The sequence below is a fragment of the Acomys minous genome (assembly GCF_964271855.1).
Source record: "Acomys minous genome assembly, chromosome: 14".
In the NCBI taxonomy this organism is placed as follows: domain Eukaryota; kingdom Metazoa; phylum Chordata; class Mammalia; order Rodentia; family Muridae; genus Acomys; species Acomys minous.
In genome coordinates, this window is record NC_140496.1 from 111,401,522 (window position 1) to 111,426,041 (window position 24,520).

At 42.2% G+C, this 24,520-nt stretch overlaps 2 protein-coding genes across 11 annotated transcripts in view; one reads left to right on the top strand and one right to left on the bottom strand.

Moving 5' to 3' along the window:
• SRSF11 (serine and arginine rich splicing factor 11) overlaps positions 1 to 4,752 on the bottom strand; it is a 28,456-nt gene extending 23,704 nt beyond the window's left edge. For 4 of the 7 annotated variants that reach the window (XM_084757065.1, XM_084757064.1, XM_084757063.1 and 1 more), the window contains exon 1: positions 4,627 to 4,752. In XM_084757065.1, the coding sequence (XP_084613191.1) occupies positions 4,627 to 4,716 (90 nt within the window). In that variant the 5' untranslated portion in view covers positions 4,717 to 4,752. Of the gene's footprint in view, positions 1 to 3,023; positions 3,127 to 4,626 lie in introns of all 7 variants that reach the window. The other 3 variants (XM_084757067.1, XM_084757066.1, XM_084757068.1) reach the window with 2 other exon arrangements.
• Positions 4,753 to 4,798: 46 nt separating this feature from the next.
• Positions 4,799 to 24,520, top strand: part of LRRC40 (leucine rich repeat containing 40) — a 36,254-nt gene continuing 16,532 nt past the window's right edge. For 2 of the 4 annotated variants that reach the window (XM_084757054.1, XM_084757055.1), the window contains exons 1-9: positions 4,799 to 4,988; positions 9,831 to 10,012; positions 10,991 to 11,064; positions 12,754 to 12,883; positions 16,613 to 16,736; positions 20,093 to 20,232; positions 21,670 to 21,842; positions 23,348 to 23,435; positions 23,554 to 23,599. In XM_084757054.1, the coding sequence (XP_084613180.1) occupies positions 4,838 to 4,988; positions 9,831 to 10,012; positions 10,991 to 11,064; positions 12,754 to 12,883; positions 16,613 to 16,736; positions 20,093 to 20,232; positions 21,670 to 21,842; positions 23,348 to 23,435; positions 23,554 to 23,599 (1,108 nt within the window). In that variant the 5' untranslated portion in view covers positions 4,799 to 4,837. Of the gene's footprint in view, positions 4,989 to 9,830; positions 10,013 to 10,990; positions 11,065 to 12,753; positions 12,884 to 16,612; positions 16,737 to 20,092; positions 20,233 to 21,669; positions 21,843 to 23,347; positions 23,436 to 23,553; positions 23,600 to 24,520 lie in introns of those variants that run through there. The other 2 variants (XM_084757056.1, XM_084757057.1) reach the window with 1 other exon arrangement.

A 24,520-nucleotide genomic window follows, 5' to 3' on the forward strand; every position in this document is an offset into this window, starting at 1 on the left:
AGAGCATTATTCTGATTTACAAAACACACAAACACCTGAAAATATCTTTGATAAACAAATTAGAATTACTGTGGCATGTCTCAAATGAACAACGCACGAACACAGAAAGATTATTTGAAATAATCTCAACTGTTGGCAAAGAAGTACTAAGTAGCAGTCTGTAAATTCCAACAGCCACAGTGTGCACAGGCTACATAAAGGCCACAGCACTTGGATGACACTGAGCAAATAAGTAGTTTGTGGGAGAGAGGAGATGACGGTAATAACTCTGGGAAATACGGAGATAGGAAAGCAAGGCTGGAAAATGTAGAAAACAGGTATTTCTACAATGATGGACCACAAGGAAGAGTTTATACATGTGCACTGTATTTAGTGTTCATCAGTATGTATCAGATGGGTTTGTTGGCTGGTTTGTAGAGACAGGTTCTCGCTCGGCAGTCCAGGCTCACATGGAGCTTGCTGTGTAGCTTAGACTAGTCTCAGCCTCAGAATGATCCTCCTGCCTAAGTCTCCCAATACTGAGTTACCATGCCTGGCTATAACTTTCATTGTACTATTTTCAACGATGTAGAAAACAAAGCAAAACAAACAAACAAACAAAAATAGCTCAGGTGAAAAGAAATTGTAGATCAATCAAACTACAAAGGTGACTAAAACACCCAGAAATCTGATCACTAAAGCTTAAGTTAACACGGATTAGCTGTGATTATAAATGAACTATCACATTATTTATACCTTTTCCTTTATCAACTTAAATTGATGCTAGAAATATTTTAGGGAAGGTATCATGTCTTATTAAAAGAATACATCTCTGCTCAGATTGAAACAAGTATGTGCCACTTGTAAACATTTACTTGTGTCTCTTTAATATAGACAAAGTTGCAAGCTGAATCCAAATTGTTTCCAGGGGGTGATATGTAGTCCAATTACTACATTGGATCATGGGTAAAACCTCCTTTTCAACATTATAACTCTGTAGCAATTTTGTACACCTATAACATAACCCCCCAGATCTACCTCTACACTATTTCATTAGTTTAATGTCACTGCCGAAATTTGCATCTACACAATTAATACAATGACCAACACTTTATTTAAGTTAACCAACATTAATCTTGGGGGGAGGGGAGTAAGAATACCATACTGTCTGTTAACAGCTATGAGTGATAATGGGATTAAGAGAAAATATTTTCAGAATAACAAATCTCAATATCAGAGTACTTAAATGATGTAAGCTGCACTGGCTCATCACTACACAGATGTTAGCTACTGCTTCTTTTTAGGATGAAAAATTAACAATAAAAACAAAAGCATTTATAATATTTTTTTAAAATTCTGAGTTCTTCCACTTTTCTTCACGAGAAAAGGAAAAATAGAAAAACAAACAAACAAACACCCTTTTTTATGAAAGGAAATGAAAATGGTATTTTCCAAATCTTGGGGAGAGTTAAATTGCTTAGTATTGAAGGTACAAAACAATATTACAATCATGATGAATGTCTTAGAGACTGCTTCACCATTCACAAGCAAGAAGAGAAGCAATGAAACACAAATACAGAAGTACAACACACTTTCTTCTAAACTGAGTTGGCCACAACTCCAGCAACAACAACAAAATACAAATCAAAGCTACACTTGAAATTGGGAATGAACATGCCCTGCCTTCAAAGGCAGCAAGCATTGTGTTTTATTGACTACTTTAAGAAGTCAGCTGATATAGGCATCAAAAATAGAACTGCAAGTTGAAATTTTTAAAGAAAATCAAGATGTTCTCTCAGTAACATGTAAGATAACAGCTTTCAAAGATAAAGCAATATTCTAAAACATAAAAATGATATTGATTCAAAACAGGCTATACTTACTTTTCACAAAAATAAACCGACAAATGTCTGCAAAGCAAGTTCTCTGTGCTCATCTGTATTGTGCAAACAAGTGTGCTTGAAAGTTGCACAAGTTAGCCTCTTTTTCTCTTACTAGAACAGGAGCTATTGATTTCAACAAACCCATCAATTGTAGCTTTCAACTGTGGGGAAAAAAAAGTCTAATATATACACAAAGCTTCATGAGTGATATAGCCCTGTTTGAAAATGCACTGTTAAATTGTAATTAAGAATGGATTTCCCTATCTTTATTTTGTAGTAAATCTTACTTTTTGTCATGAAACCAAGTACCATTTTCTGGGTGATTTGATTGCTAATGTGTTTTTGGTATCTTCTTCTTCTTTCTAAGTAAAGAAGTTTCAGGAGTGAGACATTAAATGAAATGCACATAATAAACCACAGCCCCAAACCCCTTTAACAAGAGGCAGGTGTGCCTAATCTGCAGCTGGACAGACGTGGCCTCCTTTCTATCATTCCACAGAGCGGGAAGAAACCAAAGCCTCTGCATGATATGCAAGTGCTCTACAACTGAACTGCAGCCCCAGAAGATGTGACTGATTTTTTTGGGTACTACTTCAATAATGCAGAATGTCTAATTAAAAAAAATATTTATTTATGTATGTGTGTGTGCCTATATGCATTTATATGCACCATATGTGTGCAGGTGCTGGCAGAGGCCAGATCTCCTGAAAAGGAGTTAAAGGCAATTGTGAGCTGCCTGATGTAAACAAAAACAGGGTTCTTGGGCTAAGTGCTCTTAACCACTGAGCCTTCCGAGAGTCCCCATACTGTCTGATTTTTAAACCAGCAAATACTGTGCCATTACTGAAAAGGGACTAGGTGTTTCGTTTTAATTGCATTAGTCTTAAATTAATTCAACTACCATAAAGAGCTAGTTCTTAAGACTATACATAGCCCCATTTTATAAACAAGCTCAATTCATGAATTAGCTCCCAGTTTCCATCAACTATCAACAAATACATAATTTTCTCAAATGCCAAGAGATAATTTTGGCTACCACTGTTCACCCTCCACATGCTATAATAGCATAATACACAATATATTATGAACTTATATTAGTTAAATCCTTATTTTGGTTCATATCTATTGATATGGAAATATGCTGGATGTGGTGGCACTCACTTTTAATCTTAGCACTTGACAGGCAGAGTGGATTTCTTCAAGTTGGAGGTCTACATAGTGAGTTCCAAGCTAGCTAGGGCTACATAGTGAGATTCTGTAGACTCTAAAACAAAAACACAGAAAGACCCAAAATACATTTGGGTGAAACTGCATGTGATGCAGAATTGTCAGGCCACCCCAAAACTACTTTTCAACTAATAATACCATTCTCCTCGGTAGGATGACAGGAGTTACGCAGACATCTCCTTGTATATGCTCCTTACATTTACAAGACAGGAAGAGACAACGGGTGCTGGAAAGATGGTTCAGCAGTTAGGATTGCTTAACGCTTTTTCAGAGCATCAAAGTTTGCCAAATAGTGACTCACAATCATCCGTAACTACAGTTACAATGGATCTGATACCTTCTTAGGACAAAGAGTCAAATACCCATACACATATAATAAATAAAAAATTATAATAGTTTTGATGATGGCTAGCGTTATGTTTAAAGGTTTAAAAATCTCTGTGCTTAAGAACTATAGCAAAATTAGATCTCCAAATGTTAATGGCTGTAAAATGTCAAACTTTTTTTGTCACTGCTGTTTCTGTAAACAGGTTTGTTTTGGAGGGCCTTCTGCTTGCCGGAGATCAAATTGTAATTTTGTACTCTTTGCCTATATAAACCGCAGACTGAGGTGGATGGGCACTGCATTAGGGAACCTGGGTTCTTGATGGAGACCTGGTGCCAGCATCTGAATAAGCGCCTTTTCTTTCTTTGGCAACACCTCCCAGACCCATAAAAATTTCTACGATGGAGAGCTAGCTCAGCAGGTAAAGACATTTACCGCCAAGCCGTTAAGACCCTGTGAGTTCCACTCCACTTGATTAAAAAAGAACCGATTCCCTCAAGTTCTCTGACTTTCAGAGGCACCATGGCAAGCGAACCCATTAGCGTATGCAAAAACAAACACTGAAATTAAGAAAAATGTAATACAAAACCAATTTCTGGCAAAGAAGTCTGGTGCAGTGCTGGGCATACAATTCACGGCCTTGCCCACGTTAGAAAAGCACCATCCCTCTGAGCTACGTCCTCAGCCCAGGAGAGTCGAGGGCTACTTTGTCAGTGAGGAATCAACCAAGCAATTGTAAATTGCGGGTGGAAAACTAAGCAGGAAATAGCTACTTATTGAACAAAACTTCCACCTTTTTATTTCCGGTAGCAGCCCAGTATTTAAATGTTCATTGTCAGAAAGTATTTTTAAAACTTCGTTAAGACTGGACTATGCAGAAGTCAGTAAAAGAAAAAAAAAATGAGCTTAAGCGTGGGACTTCAACTGCACAAAGTTAGTCTGTAAGCGCGTAGGATTCGAAGCCCAAGCTGCTCGAAATACACCGCAGCTTTTAGCTGTCAGGCGGGCCATGCCAATCTACGGTGTCTGCCCCAGACACACGGCTCGCCACGGAACCCAGCGGCCCCCAGGCCGGCGCCCAGAGCCGCAGGCCGCGCCGCAGGCTTCGTCGCCGCCACGTTCTGACGCGACGGCGGGCCGACCATCCGCGACCGCGCCGCGGAGGGAGCTCAGGCCACCCACGGGGCCTCTCGGCGCGTTAGACAAACTTACCCTAAAGAAGTTTCTCCTTAGTGCGAGGCTGGTAAGGGCAACGGAAGGGCTCGTCGGTGCTGCGGCCCCGGGAGCTGGCGGTGACGACATCAGCGCGCGCGGCAAAGGCAAGGCCCGGATTACCGCCAGCCGGAAGGGGCGGGGCTGCTTAGCTGCGGCGCCGTGCCGACGTCACGGCCACTGCCAAGGCTTCCGGGCTGGGTTTTTGAATATGTCGCGCCAGCTGAGAGCCCCTAGGTTTGACCCTCGCGCCGGATTCCATGCGGAGGGCAAGGACAGAGGTCCTTCTGTTCCCCAGGGCCTGCTGAAGGCAGCGAGGAGCAGCGGCCAGCTCAACTTGGCGGGAAGGAACCTCGGGGAAGGTGAGGCAGCGCGCAAACACCCTCTTGGTCCTCTGTGGACCCGCCCGTGCGGCGTCTCCTGGAAGAGGCAGTGTTTAAAAGGACTGTGGCCATGACTTTCTCAGAGTGTTGGCTGGGGTGTCTACAGAATGTGGGATAAACATCTTAGTTTGGGAGTAAACTAGCTGTGAGATAGATGATAGGTCCTTGATTTGACCATACCCTTCAGCTTCTGACTGTGAGCTTAAAAACACTTCCTTCCCTGTCAAGCCCTTTCTTTCTTTTTTTTTCCAGCTGAGAAAAATCCCAATGACAAATAATGATTATATTTTCTAGGTAGTAATTGAGGATAAATACTGCAAAGTGTATGAATTTGAGAACTTTTAAGGAAACCTCGAATGACCAACAAGCACAAATCTGCATGCTACCAAGTACAAATACCTTTGGAGTGTCTATGTGTGAGGAGTGGACAGAGACACAGAGAGGAGTGAGAAGTGAAGCATCGTTTAATATTTTTCCTACTTGCATTGATTAGAATATTCTACTTCTTTATTTTTTCTTTATTGAGACAGGGTTTCTCTGTGTAGCCTTGGCTGTCCTGGACTCGCTTTGTAGACCAAGTTGGCCTCGAACTCACAGTGATCTGCCGGCCTCTGCCTCCCGAGTGCTGGGATTGAAGGCGTGCGCCACCACGCCTGGCGAATATTCTCCTTGTGATAGTGCACCTGTGTGTAAACTGTTCAAAGACATGCTTGCGGAGTTATGGCTAGTTTGTGTCGACTTGACACAGCTAGTGGGGGATTGTCAGTCCTGCTCTCTTGCATGTCTGGTAGAACCTGTCTTGACTGGTAATCGATGTAGGAAAGTCTAGCCCCTGTGGGGGGCACCGTCCCCTGATTTGGGTCTTGCACTGGATAAGAGTGAGCTGTATAAAAAAGTGTGCTGGCCTTGATTGTTGCTGTGATATGACGAGGCTTTAACTCCCCTACAGTGACGGTCTGCAAATGGAGTTGTGAGCTAAAATAAACTTCTCCTCTAGGTGCTTTGTTAAGGTATTTTACTAGGGTAGAAATTGGCACCCAGGAAGAAGTGGAGTTGTTGCGGTGGTAAACCTTCCTATGTGGCACCTATGACATGTGAACTTTCATGTGATCAAAATGTAGAAGGCTTAGGGGATGTAGGGTTAGGGAAGACTGAGTGATACGGACAAAGCTTAGTGGGCTGTGTTTCTATTTTTTATTTTATTTTATTATTATTTTTTTTAATGGGAAGTTGGAAGATAAGAATGCTGACAGGAAACTCTTGCAGTTTCACAGGGAAGCAAGAACTTTGATGGGAACTGGGTTAGCAGCCGTTTGCATTGTGTTTTGGCCAAGAATGTGACTTCATTCCACCTGTGTCCTGAGTTCCTGGGGGAAGTTGAAGATGATGCACTGGTTTCTTTGGCAGAGACAGCTTCAGGAGGAGAGTATCCGGCCTGGTGCTGGAAAGGCAGCTATAATAAAAAGATGAACACCATTGCAGAGAAGCCTCTTGCACAGCACTGGGCAATAGGGAAGTGTTTCTCTAGGGTCAGCAACGATAAGCCTGTGGGTGGGTCTGTGGGAGATTGTTCTGACTATGCTAATTGATGTAGAAAGATTTTTTTTTCCCCCTCCAGGTCTCAATTTCCTTTCTGAACTTTTCTTAGATGTTGCTAACTTTTCCATCCACACTGTGAATATTTTCGTCTGTTTTGCCAACTTTCTTCTTTAAGGCCTAGATTGAAATCATCTGCTTGTTTGTATCTTCTTTTAATTTACTGATAATTTCTTACCAGTAAATTGGGAGGTTTCATGTGGCATTTTGTCTGTAAGAGCAGTTGCAGTTTTTGAGGGATCATATTTCTTTGCCTTCTCATGTTTTTTAATAGCTCCGTGTTGCAGTTTGCACATGTGGTGGTTTGTGCGATCTAGTGTAGAGTTTTGAAGGTTGTCTTCATATTGAGCAGACTGTTCTTGAGGGCTCAGTTTCCAATACCACCCATCAAGAAAGAAGCAGACTGCTGTGACTCCAAAAGCCATTAAACTGTAAAGATACACATACATTGAAAATCAGTTATTGCTCACTAATATGCCATCAGTGGTTGTCATAGTTAGGGTTACTGTTGCTGTGAGGAAAGACCATCATCGAAAGCTAATTGGAGAAGAAAGCGTTTATTTGGCATCATTGAAGGAAGTCAGGGCAGGACCCTAGAAGCAGAAGCTGGTGCAGAGGCCGTGGATGGGTGCTGCTCACTGGCTTATTCCTTGTGGCTTGCTCTCTTATAGAACCCAGGACCCCAGCCCAGGGATGGAACCACCTGCAATGGACCGGGCACTTTTCTGCCAATCACTAATTAAGAAAATGCCCTACAGGCCTGTATCTACTCAATTGAGGCTCCCGCCCCTTCCATGACTCTAGCTTGTGTCAAGTTGACTTAAAAGTAGTCAACACAGAAATTTCTTTGCAAGTGAGGTGGGAGGGAAGCATAAACAGGTTAGATAAATGTGTGGAGGGAATAACAGAAGCATACAAGATGAAAATATAGCATAAAATTTAAATAAAATATACAAAATTAAAAGATATAAAAGATAGCATAGTAAAAAGCCAGACTCGCAAAAAAGAAAAAAAAAAAAGATGCAATGTTGGAACAACTTTCTGCTTTTCTTACTTTTGAATTTCCAAAGCTTTTCTTCTCGTTGTCTCTTTGAGATTAAAACCTGCTTTCCATATTCTGGCTCTCCTTTACTGGGTCATACAGAGGCGAGCCTCCGTTCCAGCATCCTGCTGGGGAGGGTCTGGTGACTGCATGGCAGTGAAGGCCAAACTAGTGATTACTGGATTGAGTGTAGCCATTCCACGTTCTGTGTCACCCTGTCTGCAGCTAGACCTTTGTCAAGGAGTTAAGGGCTCTCTGTACAAAGTTTGGTGACACAAGTGCACAAGTAGATGTGCTGCACCCTGCTAATAAGCTTCTTCCTAGAGATTCAAACTTCTGCTTATCTCAGTACAGTGTTAGGCATGAACCTAGGGCCTTGCCTGGAGGCAAGCACTCTTGTGGAACTTCCACTTCATAGTGGCTGTTGTATTCACTACATTATAGGAGCTACCTTTCACCACATAGAATGACACAGTTTTGTGTTGTGGGTCAGAAACAAAATGATGTCTGGTAAAATGGAGAGCAGCTGCTAGGGTCAGATACTGTTCACAGGCTGTAATGGCAGGTGCCACTGTGGGGCGTAGAGTGCAGTGCTGACATGCCTGCTTAACCCTGGATAGCTCACACATTTACCGCCGGTCTCACTGAGTTGTTAGGTTTTAATGTTAGTGGTTGCTTTAAAATATGTGTGTCAGTTTCTCTCTTTATCCTGGCTATCACCCAAATAATTGAAACTTGACTATGTTTGCTTAATAAGCTTTACAGCACAATACTGAACTATGCTTACGGTTTAATGTTGTATCTTGTGTTTTCAGTGTGGTAGGGATCAAACTCAGGGTCTTGTGTAAAATACACACTGCGGTCTGTTTTTTTCCCAATAAAATAAACTTAGTCTATTTATAATTTATTGACATTTAGATACTTTAAAAACTACATTTATTTACCTGCACACCCATGGGCAAATCAGGGGACAGCTTGCAGGAGTTGGTTTTCTCCACTATGTATTTTCTGGGGTTCAAACTCATGTGGCAGGCTTGACAGCAAGTGTACTTACCCACTGTTGTGATTTGAACAAGACTGCCCATATAGGCTCAGATGTTTGAATATTTGGTCCCCAGTTGGTAGAACTGTTAAGGAAGGATTTGGAGATATGACCTTGGAGAAGGTAAGTCACCGAGGATGGGCTTTAAGGTTTCAAAGACTTGTACGTTCCCAGTGTGCCTTTGTCTACCTCATGGGTTGTGGGACCTTTCCTGGACAGAGGTTTAAGTCAGTTCCTCTCTGGAGAAGCCAGTTTTACCTGGATTGGATAAAGGGAAGCCACTCCCTCCTGTCTCCAGAAAGAAACCATAAAATCCCATTTGGCAAGAAGATGTGAGCCTGGTTCCCTTTGATAAGACATTTCAAACCTGGCCTGAGTCCATTCTGGAGGCAGGCCCCAGCAATGGACAGCCCAGGGCTTTAAAAGCCCAGCACCCGAGTGGGAAGTGCTTTTTGTCCCTTTTTTTCCTGTCCTCCAGACCCCAAATCTTTTGTCCTTTTCTTGTTTTCCTAGGTTTTTTTTTTCTCCTTTTGTCAGCTTAGCTCAGTCTCTCTCCTCTAGACTAAATGTTTGAGACTTAGTGTATCAATTAAAACCTAGTTCTTTGTCTCCTGGCTGCCTTATTTTGGCTAAAAGCATTCTGTTATCCTGCACTTCCTCAGGCCCAGGGGCAGGCCCTGTAGAAGCAGAGAGCTCACTCCTGCAGAGGAGAGTGTAAGAACCTGGCTCCCCTCTACCGAAGAGCACCTGGCGTCCTCATTCACCCTCTGTGTTCTCAGCCCTCTGTGTCATCGGTTCTCAGGACAAGCCTTCCCCAGAGCTTTGAGGAGTGGAGACTAAGGGAAAATGCCAACAATGGTTGTGGCTCAGAATGCAAGCTCTCAGCTGATCACCATCATGGGTTGTGACCCTCTGAAAGCATAACCCAAATTAAACACTTTCTTTTCTAAGTTGCCTTGGTCACAGTGTTTCATCACAGCAATAGAAAGGTCACTAACATACCCAGCAAGCTGTCCCTCAGGCCCTGGCAGTTATTTGGGTCCATTTGCAAGCTGAGTGTCCAATGAGTATGGCACTTAGTGTTCACTCCACTTTTATCTTTTTTCCCCTTTTCTTCTTGATGTGGTGATAATGGAGATAGTCCCTCCGTGTGTTTGGAGAATAAATGTGGACATTCCTGAGGAGGCCAATCAGAACCTTTCGTTCAGTTCCACTGAGCGGTGGTGGGAGCAGACTGATCTGACCAAGCTCATCCTCTCCAGCAATCAGCTCCAGTCACTTTGTGATGACCTCCGGCTCTTGCCTGCCCTCATCGTTCTTGACGTAAGTTGACTGCAACTATGGGATCTTAATTGAAAAGACTAATGTAGGCCAAGCTGAAGAGCTAAATTTAGGCTTTGCTAAACAAGAAATTTTCCTTGCTGAGCTTGTAGAATACAATATAAATAAGAAACTATTGGAAAGAGCCAACTTGGAAGGTTGGCTCTCTGTCTCCATGTCCACAGACCTGGTGTAGATGCTGGGGTTAAATGAGTCGTGTGCAAACAGAACTGGCACATGGCTACTCATTGTTTTCCTTTTCTTTGTTACCTTTTATTCTAGACACTAAAGTATAGGACTCTGGGGCTTTTTACAATCCTGTTTTATAACTTGCCCTCAGACTCACTGACTGGAACTATTCAACTGGTTTTGTTGTTGTTGTTGTTTGTTTGTTTGTTTGTTTGTTGGGTTTTTTAAAATTGAGTCTGTATTGTAATCCGACCTATCATGCAACAAGTGAAAGATTTACTTCAGCATCTACAGACTTTTAGTGTACTTGGCAGTGTCCAAACCCTTCAATTCATGTATGGAAATAATGGATGTGGATAGTGCTGTTTTTGGAGGTGGTTTTGTTTTGTGTCTGTAACATAACAACACAGTAGTCCGGCTTACTCTGCAGCTCTCTTTACTGTGAAGACAGTGTGACTCTGTGAGACTGTAAAGCTCATGTCTGCTCTGTGTGTGACGCGAACAGAGCACCAGAGCACTGCTGCCAGCTTCTACCTCTCCGCTAGTTGAAACCCTACCCAGGTCAAGTTTTTGTTTGTCTCTTTTCATTTTTGTAACATTTAAATGAATAACATTACTTTATTTCTGAACAGCAGTTTGATCAGGACACACAGAATAAATTACTAATCACCTAACACACTACCACTGAATTTGAAGAACAGGGTTTTAGTGAATAATTTTGTTCAGTGGCAAAGCTCAAATATTGCTGATTGTAAGACTAAGAATATTGACTTTATCTTGTAATCATTTTAGATACATGATAATCAGCTGACATCTCTTCCTTCAGCTATAAGAGAGCTAGGCAATCTTCAGAAACTTAACGTCAGGTAAAGTGTGAACCTATTTCTAACCTTGCAGTTACAGTGGTGTGAACCTGAAATCCCTTTTCTTCAGCCTGGAGCTGCAGGCGGCTTAGTGGGAAGCAGAGTTGACCAAGCACCTGCCAGATGCTGGATTCTACCCAGCACTGGAGAGAGAAAAACAAGATCAGATCTTTGCTTCATCCCGGAAACTAGTTAAGGGAGAACAAGGATCTAATGATTCAATTATTTGTTTTTTTCTCTTTGGAGGAGGCTTGCTTTTTGCCCTAGTGTAACCCAAAACTGCTGTGCTCTGGGACTCCTGGCTTAGTCTCACAGGTCTGTGGGGCTGTACATAGCAACTTCATTAGTCTAGTCTATGTGTTTGGTTTTTAGAATACATTACATCCTCTTTGATTTTACAAATATAAGATCAGTTGATTTTTATGTTTTATGTTTTTACAATACTGTTGTTTTAGAAAACCTCTTTCTCAGAGTCCTAGGTTTTAAGGGACCCTGATAGCCTAAAAATTTAGGTATTACAAAGTAGGTTAGAAATATGAATTATTTCGCTAATGGTGAAGAATTTGTACTTTTTTGTTGGTTGTGGTTTGAGTTTTTGGGTTTTGTGGTCCTTAGTGGAGACCTCTTGCCCTCATGACTTTTCTGTTAGTATCAGTTAAACATGGTCAAGCACCTTTGGGCTCTATAGTCACGTTTCTGGACCTGTGTTGCTAGTGCAGGTGAGGCTAGGCACCCACGCTGAGGGCTGAGCTTCCCTCCCACTACACATCCAGATTAAGACAGTATCTTTGTCTATCTATGTTATATAGATAATTTAAGCGCTGAGATTTTTTTTTAGAAGAACAAACACAATGTATTTAAAGCATAATTTGACAAACTTGTTTATAAAATAGATACGGTTACAGAGGTATTGGACATAATATAGTGAGAGGTATCTTTTGGTGCTACATTAGCTAGGAGAGAACAATTTAAAATTTTAAGAGTTCTGAGCTGGGCGGTGGTGGCGCACACCTTTAATCCCAGCACTCGGGAGGTAGGGGCAGGCGGATCAGTGTGAGTTCGAGGCCAGCCTGGTCTACAAAGTGAGTCCAGGACAGCCAGGGCTACACAAAGAAACCCTGTCTCCAAAAGGAAAAAAAAAAATTAGGAGTTCAGGATGTTCCTTTCACAGTACATGCTAAATAAACAGATTGTAAACAAGCAATCAAAAGTTTACAAATTATTTATGTTAATTTAGGAATATTTTTCATCTGGGCAATGGTGGCACACAGCTTTAATCCCAGCACCCAGGAGGCAGAGGCAGGCAGATCTCTGTGAGTTAGAGGCCAGCCTGGTCTACAAAGGGAGTCCAGGACACCCAAGGCTACACAGAGAAACCTTGTCTCAAAAAATCAAAACAAAAAACAAAACCAAACTAACCTAACAAAATAACCACAGGCACACAAAACTCAGATAAAACAAAAACAATGTTTTTCATTGATTTTTTTTTTTGGTCCCCCCAAGCTCTAACTTGGTTGATTTCTGCTGATGGGTGTATATTTTGGAGATGTGGGTCTTGATAAACAATTGAACAACTGAACTATTTGATAGTTAGGATGTGTCCATGTGGTTGGTAGGCAGAAATGCCGTTGGTAAATATTTGTTACATAGTTTACTGCTAAGTCACTCAGCAACTGTTGTATTAACTAACAGCCACAACAAACTGCAAACGCTCCCTGAAGACATCACAAGCCTCACATCCCTGAGGACGCTGCACCTGCAACACAACGAGCTGGCGAGCCTCCCTGCGGGGTTGGAGCGCCTGGCCAGCTTAGAAGACTTAGTAAGTGACGACTCTGGGCTTCCGGCATGACGTGGGGCTGATGCGTGTGCTCACTAGGCTGAGGAACTGAATGTATGCTTCAAGCTGTAGGAAGCAGACAGCGCTGTTGGATCCCTGGAGCAGGAGTTACAGACAGTCGTGAGCTGCCCTGTGGGTGCCGGGACTGAACCCAGGACCTCTGGGAGAGCAGTTGGTTCTCTTAATGGCTGAGCCATCCCTGTCAGCTGGTTTCTTGTTTCGCCTCTTGACCTATAACTTAATTTAGCTCTCATTCACAGAAAGTTCTTGGTTAAAGGTGTTGTGCTAGGCTGAGCCACTCCTTAACTAGAAACAGGTTTTTACAATTCACGATCTTGCGATTCACAATGGGATCAAATAATCCTGCAGCAGGAAGTAGAAGGCGTTTGCAGATAAGGTGAAAGAAAGGAGGAAACCATTAGGTCTCCATATAAAAAAATATTTAATTTTGTAAGTTAATTTTATAGGAAATTTTTAAAGTTGAATTTTTAAAACCTTAAATATATTTTATTTTATGTGTCTATGTTTGTGTGTGAGTGCTGAAAGAAGGTGTTGGGGCCCTTAAAGCTGAGGTTAACAAGTGGTTGTGAGCAGCGCAGTGTGGCTGCTGGGAACTGCAGAGCAGCTAGCTCTCAGCTGCTGAGCCGTCTCTTCAGTTGCAATAGTTGTTTTTTGCTTTGTTTTTCTTAAGAAAGGAGCATCATGTAGGTGTAAAAGTTAAAAAGAAACTTTATAATAAATGAAGTTTTCTCTTTCCAACTCATGTGTTCCCAGAAGTTGTTAGCATAGTGAAAGGATATTTCAATTGAGAATTTTCTTTTCTTTTCTTTTTGGATTTTTTTAAAGACAGAGTTTCTCTGTGTAGTCCTGGCTGTCCTGGAACTCGATCTGTAGGCCAGGCTGGCTTTGAATTCTGCCCACTGCCCAGCTTGAGAATTTTTCTTAAACATTCAATATTAAATAAAATATCAATGTAGCAAATACTTTAAAACGGAATAAGATATGAACACTTGTAATCATTTAGGCAAATATTTCCCCATATTATATAGAATTTGCTTAGCCCAACAGTACTAGGTAAATATTAAAAAAAATAACTCGTCGTAAGTATGGATCAGTGTATATATTGTATTTGTTTTTGAGGTTTTGTGCCATGTGCCGGGTGTGTGGCCTGCATGTGTGCTTGTGCCTTGTATGTCTGTGGTGCCTGCAGACACCAGAGTGGGCCTGGGCCTGCAGTTACAGGTGGTTGTGAGCTGCCGTGCAGGGGCTGGGACTAGAACTGTGTCCTTTGCGAGGGCAACGGGTGTCCTTAACTGCTGAGCCATCTCTCCAGCTCCAAGTATTTTTACGTAAGATTCAATATTTGATTGTCTTGATACTGTTTAGAAGCTCAGAGGAATTTTATTGAAATCATTTGAGTTCTTCACATGGTTTCAGAATTTAATTTCTTTGTTAGGAACTCTTCATTATCAGTAATTAGTTCATTTTGGAATAAGTTTGGGATTGTTAATAAGCTTTACATATACAGCAAAGAGAGTTCCAAAATACCCTTCAGTCTGACTTCCAAATAATTTAATTCTTTTAGAGTATCTTTATTTATTCTTTGACATATTTATACATTGTATCTTGATCACGCCCACCCCACCTTTTCCTTCCCAGACACTCCCATCACATCCCCCTATTGTCCTTCCTTCCTTTTTTTTTTTTCTTTCTTTCTTACTTGGAATCCAGTGAGTCCTGTTAGTGCTGCCTCTTGGGATGCTGGCTTGTCTTGTTGGTTGATCTTGTGCTGGTGTCCACAGCTGCTGTGTGTTCAGTGGCTGAGTCATGTGCAGAACAGCCTTTCACGGCACTCCTGCCCATCCTCCAGACCTTACATTTTTTTCTACCCCCTTCTCCCTCAGTGTTCCCTAAGCTTTGAGGGGGTGGTGGTATGTGTCTCATTCAGGACTTAACACTCATTTAAAATTTTTTTATTTCATTAATTTATTATTAATATCATCATTATTATTGTTAGGGTTTTTTATTTTGTTTTGTTTTTTGGGGGGGCGGGGGTTTGTTTTGTTTTGTTTTGTTTTGTTTGAGTCAAGGTTTGTCTTTGTCTAGCCCTGGCTGTCCTGGAACTTGATCTGTAGACTAGGCTGGCCTCAAAATCACAGAGATCTGCCCGCCTCTCCCCCCTGAGTGCTGGGATTAAAAGCATGTCCCACTACCACCAGGCCTGACCACTCATTTTTCTCAGTACTTTGACCAGTTGTGTTTAACTGCTGCTGACTGCAAGAGGCTTTTCTAGTTAAGGTTGAGAGTAGCACTCATCTCTGATTATAAACATTTAGAAGGCAGTTTAACAGCATGGCCTTTTAGCAAAACCACCATAGTAAGTTCGTCTACCTTGTCCGCAGAGCCTATGGCCTTCCCAGTCTTGGGCTTTTGACCATGTTTACAGTGCCAGCATGAATTCTTCCATGGAGCAGGCCTCGTAGCCAAGCGTAAAGCTGTTGTCACCCTCATAACAACAGTCAAGCCACTACTATAAGGATATCTTGCTGAGCAGGTCAGCAATGCAACGTGCAGGGTCCAGTACTGAGTAGGTTCCTTCTCTGTTTTCCCCCCCAGGGACTGCGCCTTCTGGCATTCTGAAAGTTAGCCATTATGGAGGAGGTTTCCTGTTGAGCTCCATGTTACCTTTGCCCTGCAACCAAAGTGTGTGGTGGCTTCAGCAGTAGAGCTTTACCATCTAGTTATGGTGGGCAGCCAGAAGCAATGGAAATAACCTGTGTTGCTCTGGGGGCCTTTGGGAACTCCCTAACCAGTAACTCATAGGGAGATAAACTAGGCCTGGCACTGAGGGTTTTGTTGTTGTTATTGTTATTGTTGTTATTTAATGACTCATGTCTTCTGGAAGCATCACTGTTTACTAATGTAAGGCACCTGTGCTAAAACTCTTTTTCTTTTAAATTGTACACGCGAGTGCGCGTGCACACACACACACACCACTCGTCCATATGACTTTTATTCTTAGTTATATGTGTGTGTATGTATGATTGTGAGTGTGTACATGTGAGTGTGGGTGCTTGTGGAGGTCAGAAGAGGGCCCTGAATCCCCTCTGAACCTGGAGTTATATTTATAAGGTGGTTGTGAGCTTCCTGATACGGGGACTGGGAACTAAGCCCAGGTCCTCTGAGAGAGCAGTATGACTTACTAACCACTGAGCCATCCCTCCAGCCTTTTTAATTATATTTTGTACGTAGCTTACAAACTACTGGGTTTTTGTAAAGATTTTCATACACTCTAGTTTTGTTTAGCCTCCCCCTCCCCCCACTCACTCTTTAGTTCTCCATCCCACTACCTTACCCCCACTTAACCCTTAACCTCCAGATTCTTTTATCTTTTGAATCACATGTTCCACTGCAGAGGTATAACTTGGGATTAGTAGACACCATCATGTAAAATGCCTTCAGAGTAGGAACTGGCTTTAATTCCTATCCTTGACTTTGATGGACACATAGTGGATCTGCAGGTACCAAAGAAGAGCATTTGAGTGAATCCTGGCCTGTGAGACAGTGGCTGAAGTTGAAAATACCTGTTCTCTGAAGTCATCTCTCATCCTAAAACTCCTTTATAACTCTATAACTCTGGAATTCCTTTCATGGGTGTCTGTTGACTGCTGTTTACTCACTTAGATGCTTTCTGTCTTTTCCTTTTTAAAGGACCTGTCAAACAACCGCCTCACAGCTGTGCCTGCTGATGTTGCCTTGCTGCCCAGTTTGCTGCGACTCAGTCTTTCTAGTAACCAGCTGAAGAGCTTGCCCCCTGAAATGAGCAGGATGAAAAGTAAATCTCCATAGTAAACACTCTATGAATTTGACATTAATGTAGCTTTCTTTTAGGGAAATAATTGTTAATACAATTTTAGAGAAAGAAAGCAAATTATTTTACTGTAATGCAAACGCTACTTAGTATGATTTTCTCCAGACCATAATATCTAGGGTTGGCCTAACCCAGACTGCCAAAAGACATGTAGGCTCATGACAAAATAAAAATAGGACTGGTGAGCAGAAGAAAAGTACATACTGGGGCATTGATTTAGGTTCTGCTTCATGCTGTCTTAGTGTGTGTACTCGTCACCCTTTCCTTCTGGCTGACTCCACCTGGGATTCGTGGGCCTGCAGCTGTGGCTTCTCTTGGCTTGGAAGTAAAGATGTCTAGTGAGAGTCCTGTTTTTCTTGTTTTTGTTTGTTTGTTTTGTTTTGTTGCAGTTGTTGGTTTTTGAATCAGGGTTTTTCTATGTAGCCTTGACTGTCCTGGTACTCACTCTATAGACCAGGCTGGCCTCAGGGATCCACCTGCCTCTGCCTCCCAAATGCTGGGATTACAGGTGTGCGCCACCATGCCTGGCTCAGAGCTACTGATTTATAGTGTAAAACATTTTTTGTTTGTTTGTTTAAAGACAGAAAACATGGTTAGTGTTTCTAGGTTCATGAGTACACTACTCCCCACTATTTATTATAGGTAAATGCTTTTTGGCTAGAAATATAGAAGACATTTTTCCAGAGGAAATATTACTATAAATTACATTTAAATCATTTACTGAGAAATTGATAGATCTTGAGCTATGTTATGTCATACAACTCAGGTTGGCCTCTGACTTGCTATGTGGTTGAAGACGGCCTTGATCTTCCTGCTTCCCCCTGCCTAGGACTAGGATTACACACTTCAGCTGCCATGTCCAGCTCTTGGTGATATTTTTGGAAGTCATAGATACGATTTTTCTACAATTGATTGTAGATAACTTTGAATTAAATTGTAAGTCTTTGCTGTTTTACTTGAACTCCTCTATAAATGAAGTTATTCTGGGCAGGCCTTGGCCTTCACCCCTGGTACTTAGGATTCTAATCTTTGCCATTTTCAATAAGTCACTGCCTTGAACAGCATCCTGTATAACCAGAAGGAGCACGGCCCCTTCTCCCCTCTTTCCCTGCCAGGGTCAAACCCAGAGCCTTGTGTGTGCCAGGCAAGTGCTGCTGCTCAGTCAGCCAGAAGCATGGTTTGTTTGTTTGTTTGTTTTTTGTTTTGTTTTGTTTTTTCTGCTTTGTTTCTGTTTTTCATAACTGGAGCATGCTGAGACAGCAGCAGAGCATCTGAGCTCATACAGCAGTCTGATGACCCCTTGACTATAGTCTGTCTCAGCTATGCTGCAGAGACTTCCTTGTATGTCACATGGGACATTGGCTTGTTACTTGCTGCTGGTGAGCAGAGCCTAGGATGTTAGATTTATGGGATGGTGTGTAACTAGCATGCTGTGTTTTCTGTTGCCATTGTATTACTCACAGTGGTGCAGTGAGGTAAATGCCACAGTGATTGTTACTTTCCCCTGTTTTAAAACTTGATAATTATGGGATTAGAAAGAAAGTTTAGAGCTGAGTTTGTATCTCCACTTCCCCTCTCCCCACGGCGTTATTCCTCAGCTAGTGCTCCTGCCTCCTCCTCGACTTTACAGTAACTTTTTTCTTTAGGCTTTATTCATTTTATATGGGTGGGTGTTTTGCCTGCATGCCTTGTATTTGCATCACAATTGCCGAGGTCAGAAGCGATCCCTTGGAACTGCCATGATGGGAGGTTTGTGTCACAGGCCACTATGTGGGTGCTGGGAACTGAACCTGGGTTCTCTGAAAGAGACCCAGTGCTCTTAGCTAAGAAAAGCTGTCTATCTATCCAGCCCCTGCCGAGAACTTTGTTTATAGAGTTTTATAGATTTGAGTGATCAGTTCACCCTCTCCCACTGTTCTACTCAGGTAATATGTAAGCTGTTGGAACAGGCAGAACACACACACACACACACACACACACACACACACACACACACTTATAATAAACTTTTTTAAAAACCCACTTTTTTTAGAAGTTAAAAATAGCATTACTCTATTTTTTTAAGTGGTTAGCTTCTTCATACATTAAAAGCAAAGAAACTGTAGGCAGTGCAGCTTTCGTTCTGTTTATTCCAGTTCTTTGGAGGGTTGAGGATGAATTTTTGAAAAATGTTTTTAGTCTTAGAATGGGAGACTCTGGTTGCAGGAGAAAAGTGCTTGTTCAGTCCTTAGAGAACACCTGTACCCAAACAGTTTTATTTTTCTGGAAAAGAAGGGCACACACCAGGCTAAGTGGTGCTGTGCCTTTGCAGTCTCTGCACTGAGGAGTGTGAAGCAAGAGTTTTGTCCACCCAGATTCGAGGCCAGCTTGAGCCTCACAGAGGGGAGGAGGACACCCTCTCTCCAAAACAAACAAAGGAGAACTATCCAGGAGAGTAAAGACCCTGAAAGTGAAGCCATGCTTCAAGTACAGTGTTCCATCTTGTTGGGCAGATTGGCGTAGGCATCAGGGACAGCGTGTGGGAGCTAGAGAGATGGCTCCTCCGTTGGTAAAGTGGTTGTGTACAAGGCTGCAGGTCTGCGTTTGGATCCCTGACACACATGTAGAATCTCAGTCCTAGGGAGGTGGTGACAGGAACACTGGGATTCACCGGCCTAATCATTGAGGCCCTGGGTCATTAAGGGATCCTGTCTCAGAAAGCAAGGTGGAAAAAATAGAAGACACCAAATAGCAACATCTGCTCTTCACATCGCAAGCACATGCACCCATGAGCGAACATACACATCACGCATAACGTTCACCACAGAAAAGAAGACAGGGAAAAAAGGAAGAAGCAAAATGGATGGATGAAATAACAGGGAGGAGTAGAAATCGAAAGCGTGTGTAAAAATACAAGTAGGTGTGTGCCATGTCATCACATTCCCTCATTCACCAAACACACACGCACTCTGAGACACCTTCAGTTGCAGTGAGCTCCTTTAAAGAGCAGGAATTGGAAGCAGCACGCTTCACACAGCTTATACTTCAAAGTAGTTTAGCAGAGTACCTGAAAACTTTGTTTTTAACTGTATTTCAGAGGTGGCCTGGACTGTTCAATATTGATTTCCACATTACTATTTCTCTTTAATTAAATGTAAAAATCAATTTTTATTTATTGGGTTGAAGGATGTTTATCTACTTTTGATTGTCACATCCATAGGAATATGTTCAGAAGTCTTTGTTGTGATGTTTATTATGATTTTATGTTTTTTTGTATTTAATTGTGTAATAAATTATTCTGTGTTTATTTCTTTTTTATTGTCTCTGAAAATGTATTGTAGGATTAAAGCATTTGGATTGTGATGACAATCTCCTGGAGACAGTGCCTTCTGATGTGGGCAGCATGGAGTCACTGGAATTGCTTTATTTGCGGAGGAATAAATTACGTGTTCTCCCTGATTTTTCTTGTAAGCTACTAAAGGTACAACTTAGTTAATACTTACATCACTCTATGTTTTCCAAAACTTATAAATTGAGGTTTTTAAAAACTAGCTAATCATTTGGGCATCATCTATGGATGTTATTTTTCTCTTTTAATATCTTTCAAAACTTCAGTCTACTTCTGAGAGTACTGATGTTTTGTTGGCAGTGAAAAGAACTAATCATTTTCAGAAGTAGCTTTTGTGTACTTCGTGTGGTGAGCAGTTGTGCCTACAGAAGGGTCATGTTGTGAGGCGCTGTGCTCTGCAGGGCGAGTGGGAGCCAGAGGGCGTGGGCCTCCTTCCTTAGCTTGCCACCTCCCTGGGTGACCTGCGCAGTCGCATTTGCAGAACTAACCCTTTGGCTTTAGGTGTAACGTTGGCTCCACCTCCTTTTAGGTTGGCTGTGCTTTAGTTCTTTTTGGTGTCAGGCAAGTTTCTTTTAAATAGAACTGTGGCAGTGGGGAATTCCATCCACTATAGTGTTGGAGGTTGGACTGATGTATTTTGATACTAATTAATAAAAGGCTGTCACCCCTGGGCAGGCAAATGAGCTAGGAATGGCTAAGGTTCCTGGGTTTGGGGAGACAGAGAGAATCTTGGGGAGGAAGAAGGGAGACCGGAGAAGAGAGGAGAAGAAGGCTGCCATCATGGGTTAGGTGGAAGAGAAGCACATGGCTGGCACGGATGGAGACTTGGCCCAGATGGTGATAATTAGCAAGTGTATGGGATTATGGGCGGGAGGTAGCTTGATAGAAAGTATTAGTAGCAGATGGCATGGGATTGGGGCAGGTGTGGGCTACCTGCTTTGCTATGGGAGGTAGTTTAGAGTATTAATATCTGCCCTGCCCCAGGCTAACTAGGCTATTTTAAAATATAATAGGTGACTGTGTTTTGATTGATTGCTAGTGGGTTAGAAAATACTGCTATAATGATAATTATAGGCCTGATAATAAAAATTATTAGGCAATACTGGTAAATTAACAACAGCAGGCAATTATTAGGCAATACTGATAATTTAACAGCAGCACTATGCTAAGTTTTTATTGGTAACTGTAGGTTCTTTCAGGAGGTTGGTATATATAATGGTCACTGGTGATAATATTCTGTTACCATGGAAACAGTTGTGAATGGGTTCATTTGTACTGAAACTAGTTTTTATTAGTATTGCATTTAGATTTATACTTTTATTTCTGTAAATATCATTAATGAATTGTTTCTCTGATTTAGTCTTGTAAAACTGTTTTTGCTAGGTTTAACAGTAATTATTTTGAGATTGTCAGAAAAGTGTTTTCCTTCCATCATATTTTAGCTTTAAAATAGGTTGTATCTAAATATCATGATAATTACAATGTTGTTTTTTCTTTATGATTCAATGATTTAAAACTAGGAGTACTCACACTTGTTTCCACTGGAATTTCTTGTCCCTGATTTCATAGGAACTGCACCTGGCCGAGAACCAGATCCAAACGTTAGGAGCAGAGCATCTTCAGCACCTGCAGGCCATCCTTGTGCTGGACCTCAGGGGCAACAAGCTGCAGGCTGTTCCTGAGGAGATAGCCCTGCTGCAGTCCTTGGAGAGGCTTGACCTAAGCAACAATGACATTAGTAGGTATGTTTAAAGGCAAAATGGCTATAAAGTAGAATTTATTCTGCATTGGATTATAATTAATTTTTCTAAGTCCATTAAAAAAAACCCTGTTAGCTCTATATTGAGCTCATATCATATGCAGGCTTACTTCTTTTCCTTGTCAGCCACGTTAACACATTAATGGAAGCAGATGTGTAGACACATTTCAGAACTCCTAAGGGCTGTTTTTGTATCTTTTTCATGCATGGCTTCAGCTCCAGATAGTTACTGTCTGTTTCTTGACAGAGCAAGTACTTTGTGTTTATTGGGCTTGGATGACGAACATAGAGTTGAGAGAAACTTGAAGTCCTTGGCCACTGCAGGATTTATGATTGGAGAACTTAGCTGGGACCGAGATTAGTTAGTTAGCGGGTTAGTTGCCTGGCACAGGTCCACCTAAGAGCACACTCATGCTCAGGACCAGGCGGCCCCTGCGTTCCACCAGCTGATCTATAAGCCAGGATGCAAATTTCGTGTGAAAGTTGGTGTGTAATCTATATGTCAGGAGGAGACAGCACACACATCACTTTGGAAACTGAATAGCGTTCAAGTGGGGAAGTCTAAGAATTTAGGCCAATAGTCAGTTTTTCTTAGGTCAGAGCCACAGACATACCACGAAGACACTGAGTGCAAGCCCATAAAGCAGCCAGTTAGTGGGGGTGAGTGTGGTGCTTTGGGAAGGGTTTTATGAGTAGCGGGCTTTAAAAATGACCTCTCAGTTTAGCTTAGTGATACTTGTCACTGAGAAACCCTTCTCTGTCCTGGTTGTTGACAGCGGTGTAATGTGGCTGCAGTGGCAGTGGGGAGAGATGGAACGGGGTGATAGCCCAGGGGGATGAGCTGTCTCTACAGCTGGTGGCTGTCTGCGTTGGGGTTGGAAAGAGCAGAGAGATAAGGAGAGAACGGTGGAGGTCACAGATCATGGTGTTAGGAAAGGATTAGCCTGCAGATCTTACCATGAGACTTCTGGGTTTATACAACAAGGACACAAGCGAGGCTTTGATCTGGATGAAGAAGGGGGGGGGTGCAGTTTCCAGCCTCGTAAGCTGTCTGTGCCCTCCAGACTTTCTCATAAAAGACTTCCCGGTGCTGCTGGACCCACTTGTCAGGAGACAGACAGCCTCCTCATGCCTGCAACACCGTGGGATTTTCCAATGGGTGGGCAGCAGTTTCCTAGATGGGTTTGAGATCAGTTAGGACTCTGAAAAGACAGAGATTGGGAGGCACCGCTGAATTAGAATCTTACAAACTGAGAGCTTGGAACTTGTTAGTTTTTAGAGATGCTGTGCTGTGATTGGCTGAAGTCTGATTTGTCACTGGCTGCAGGTTGCTCCCGGCTGGTGGTCTTAGTCTGTGTGAGCACTGGGCAGCTGGAGCAGATGCTTCAGCAGCTGTACGTGACATGCTGTCGTTTGCTACTTTACAGTCATGCCTTTGACTGACTTAGACTTACTGTAATGCTTCCCTGAAATCAATCTGTTATGTAGTCTGCCCTGCTTATTGGGAAACCTTCACTTGAAATTCCTGGCACTAGAAGGAAATCCTCTAAGAACAATTCGAAGAGAAATTATAGCTGTAAGTACTATTAGAATTTAGCACCTTATTTTAAAATTAAAATTCAGATATATATGTTGATGCACAAAACTTCCAAGTGTGCCTTGCTGATAACGTGCCTCTGTCTCCACCCTTTCAGAAAGGAACTCAGGAAGTCCTCAAGTACCTGCGAAGCAAGATCAAAGGTACCGCCGCTGCCTTTGAAGGGATATATGAAGAGTGGTGGTCTTGACAGGACACCAATTTAAATGGTCTTTCACTATTTTTATTAGAGAAAGAGTGCCTGGCATGTGTGGTTCAAATTCTATATTAATACAGGCTGTCGCTTACAAAGGTGCTTAAGGGGCTGGGGAGATGCATCAGCAAGTAAGAGCACTTGCTGCTCCTGTACAGGACCAGGGTTGTTTCCCAGTGCTTACAGAGCAGCTCACCAGGCCACCAGGCATGCACACGGTGCATATACATATATGAGGGCAAAACACTCAAACACACAAAGCAAAAATAGATCTTTTTAGAAAGCTCTTGAGTTCATGATTGTGATGCTTGGTCTCAGTCCTTCAGATTTGCATTGATACCTACCTGTTATGAACTGCCATTACAAGGCTTAATTTCTTTTCTTTTCATGGGTAGTCTGCCTACGTGTATGCATATGCATGTTTGTGTATGCATATGTGCGTTCAGTGACTGCAGAGGCCAGAAGAGAACGCTGGGTCTCCTGGAACTGTTGCTTATGAACCATTGTGTGGGCTCTGTGAACTGATTCCAGGTCCTCTGCAAGAGCAGCCCAAGCTCTAACCACTGAGCAGTCTGTCCAGCCCCTAATGAGAGTAGTGCACATCCAGCGCTTTAGCTCTGAAACAGGAGTGTGCATTCCTTTAAAAAGCTTGGATTTTTAAAAAGCCTATGGGTTCCTTGGTGCTGGCTTGTGAATGTGTGAGTGAGATTTCGGTGTGTCCACTCCGTTCACGGTTTTGGTGAGCTATGGTAAAAGTTGGGTAGAAAAGTATGCAGTCAGTTTGTCTTTAACGTTTTTGGTTTTTTTGTTTGTTTGTTTTGTTTTGAAACAGGGTCTCATTATGCAGTCCAGGCTGTCCTGGAATTTGCTA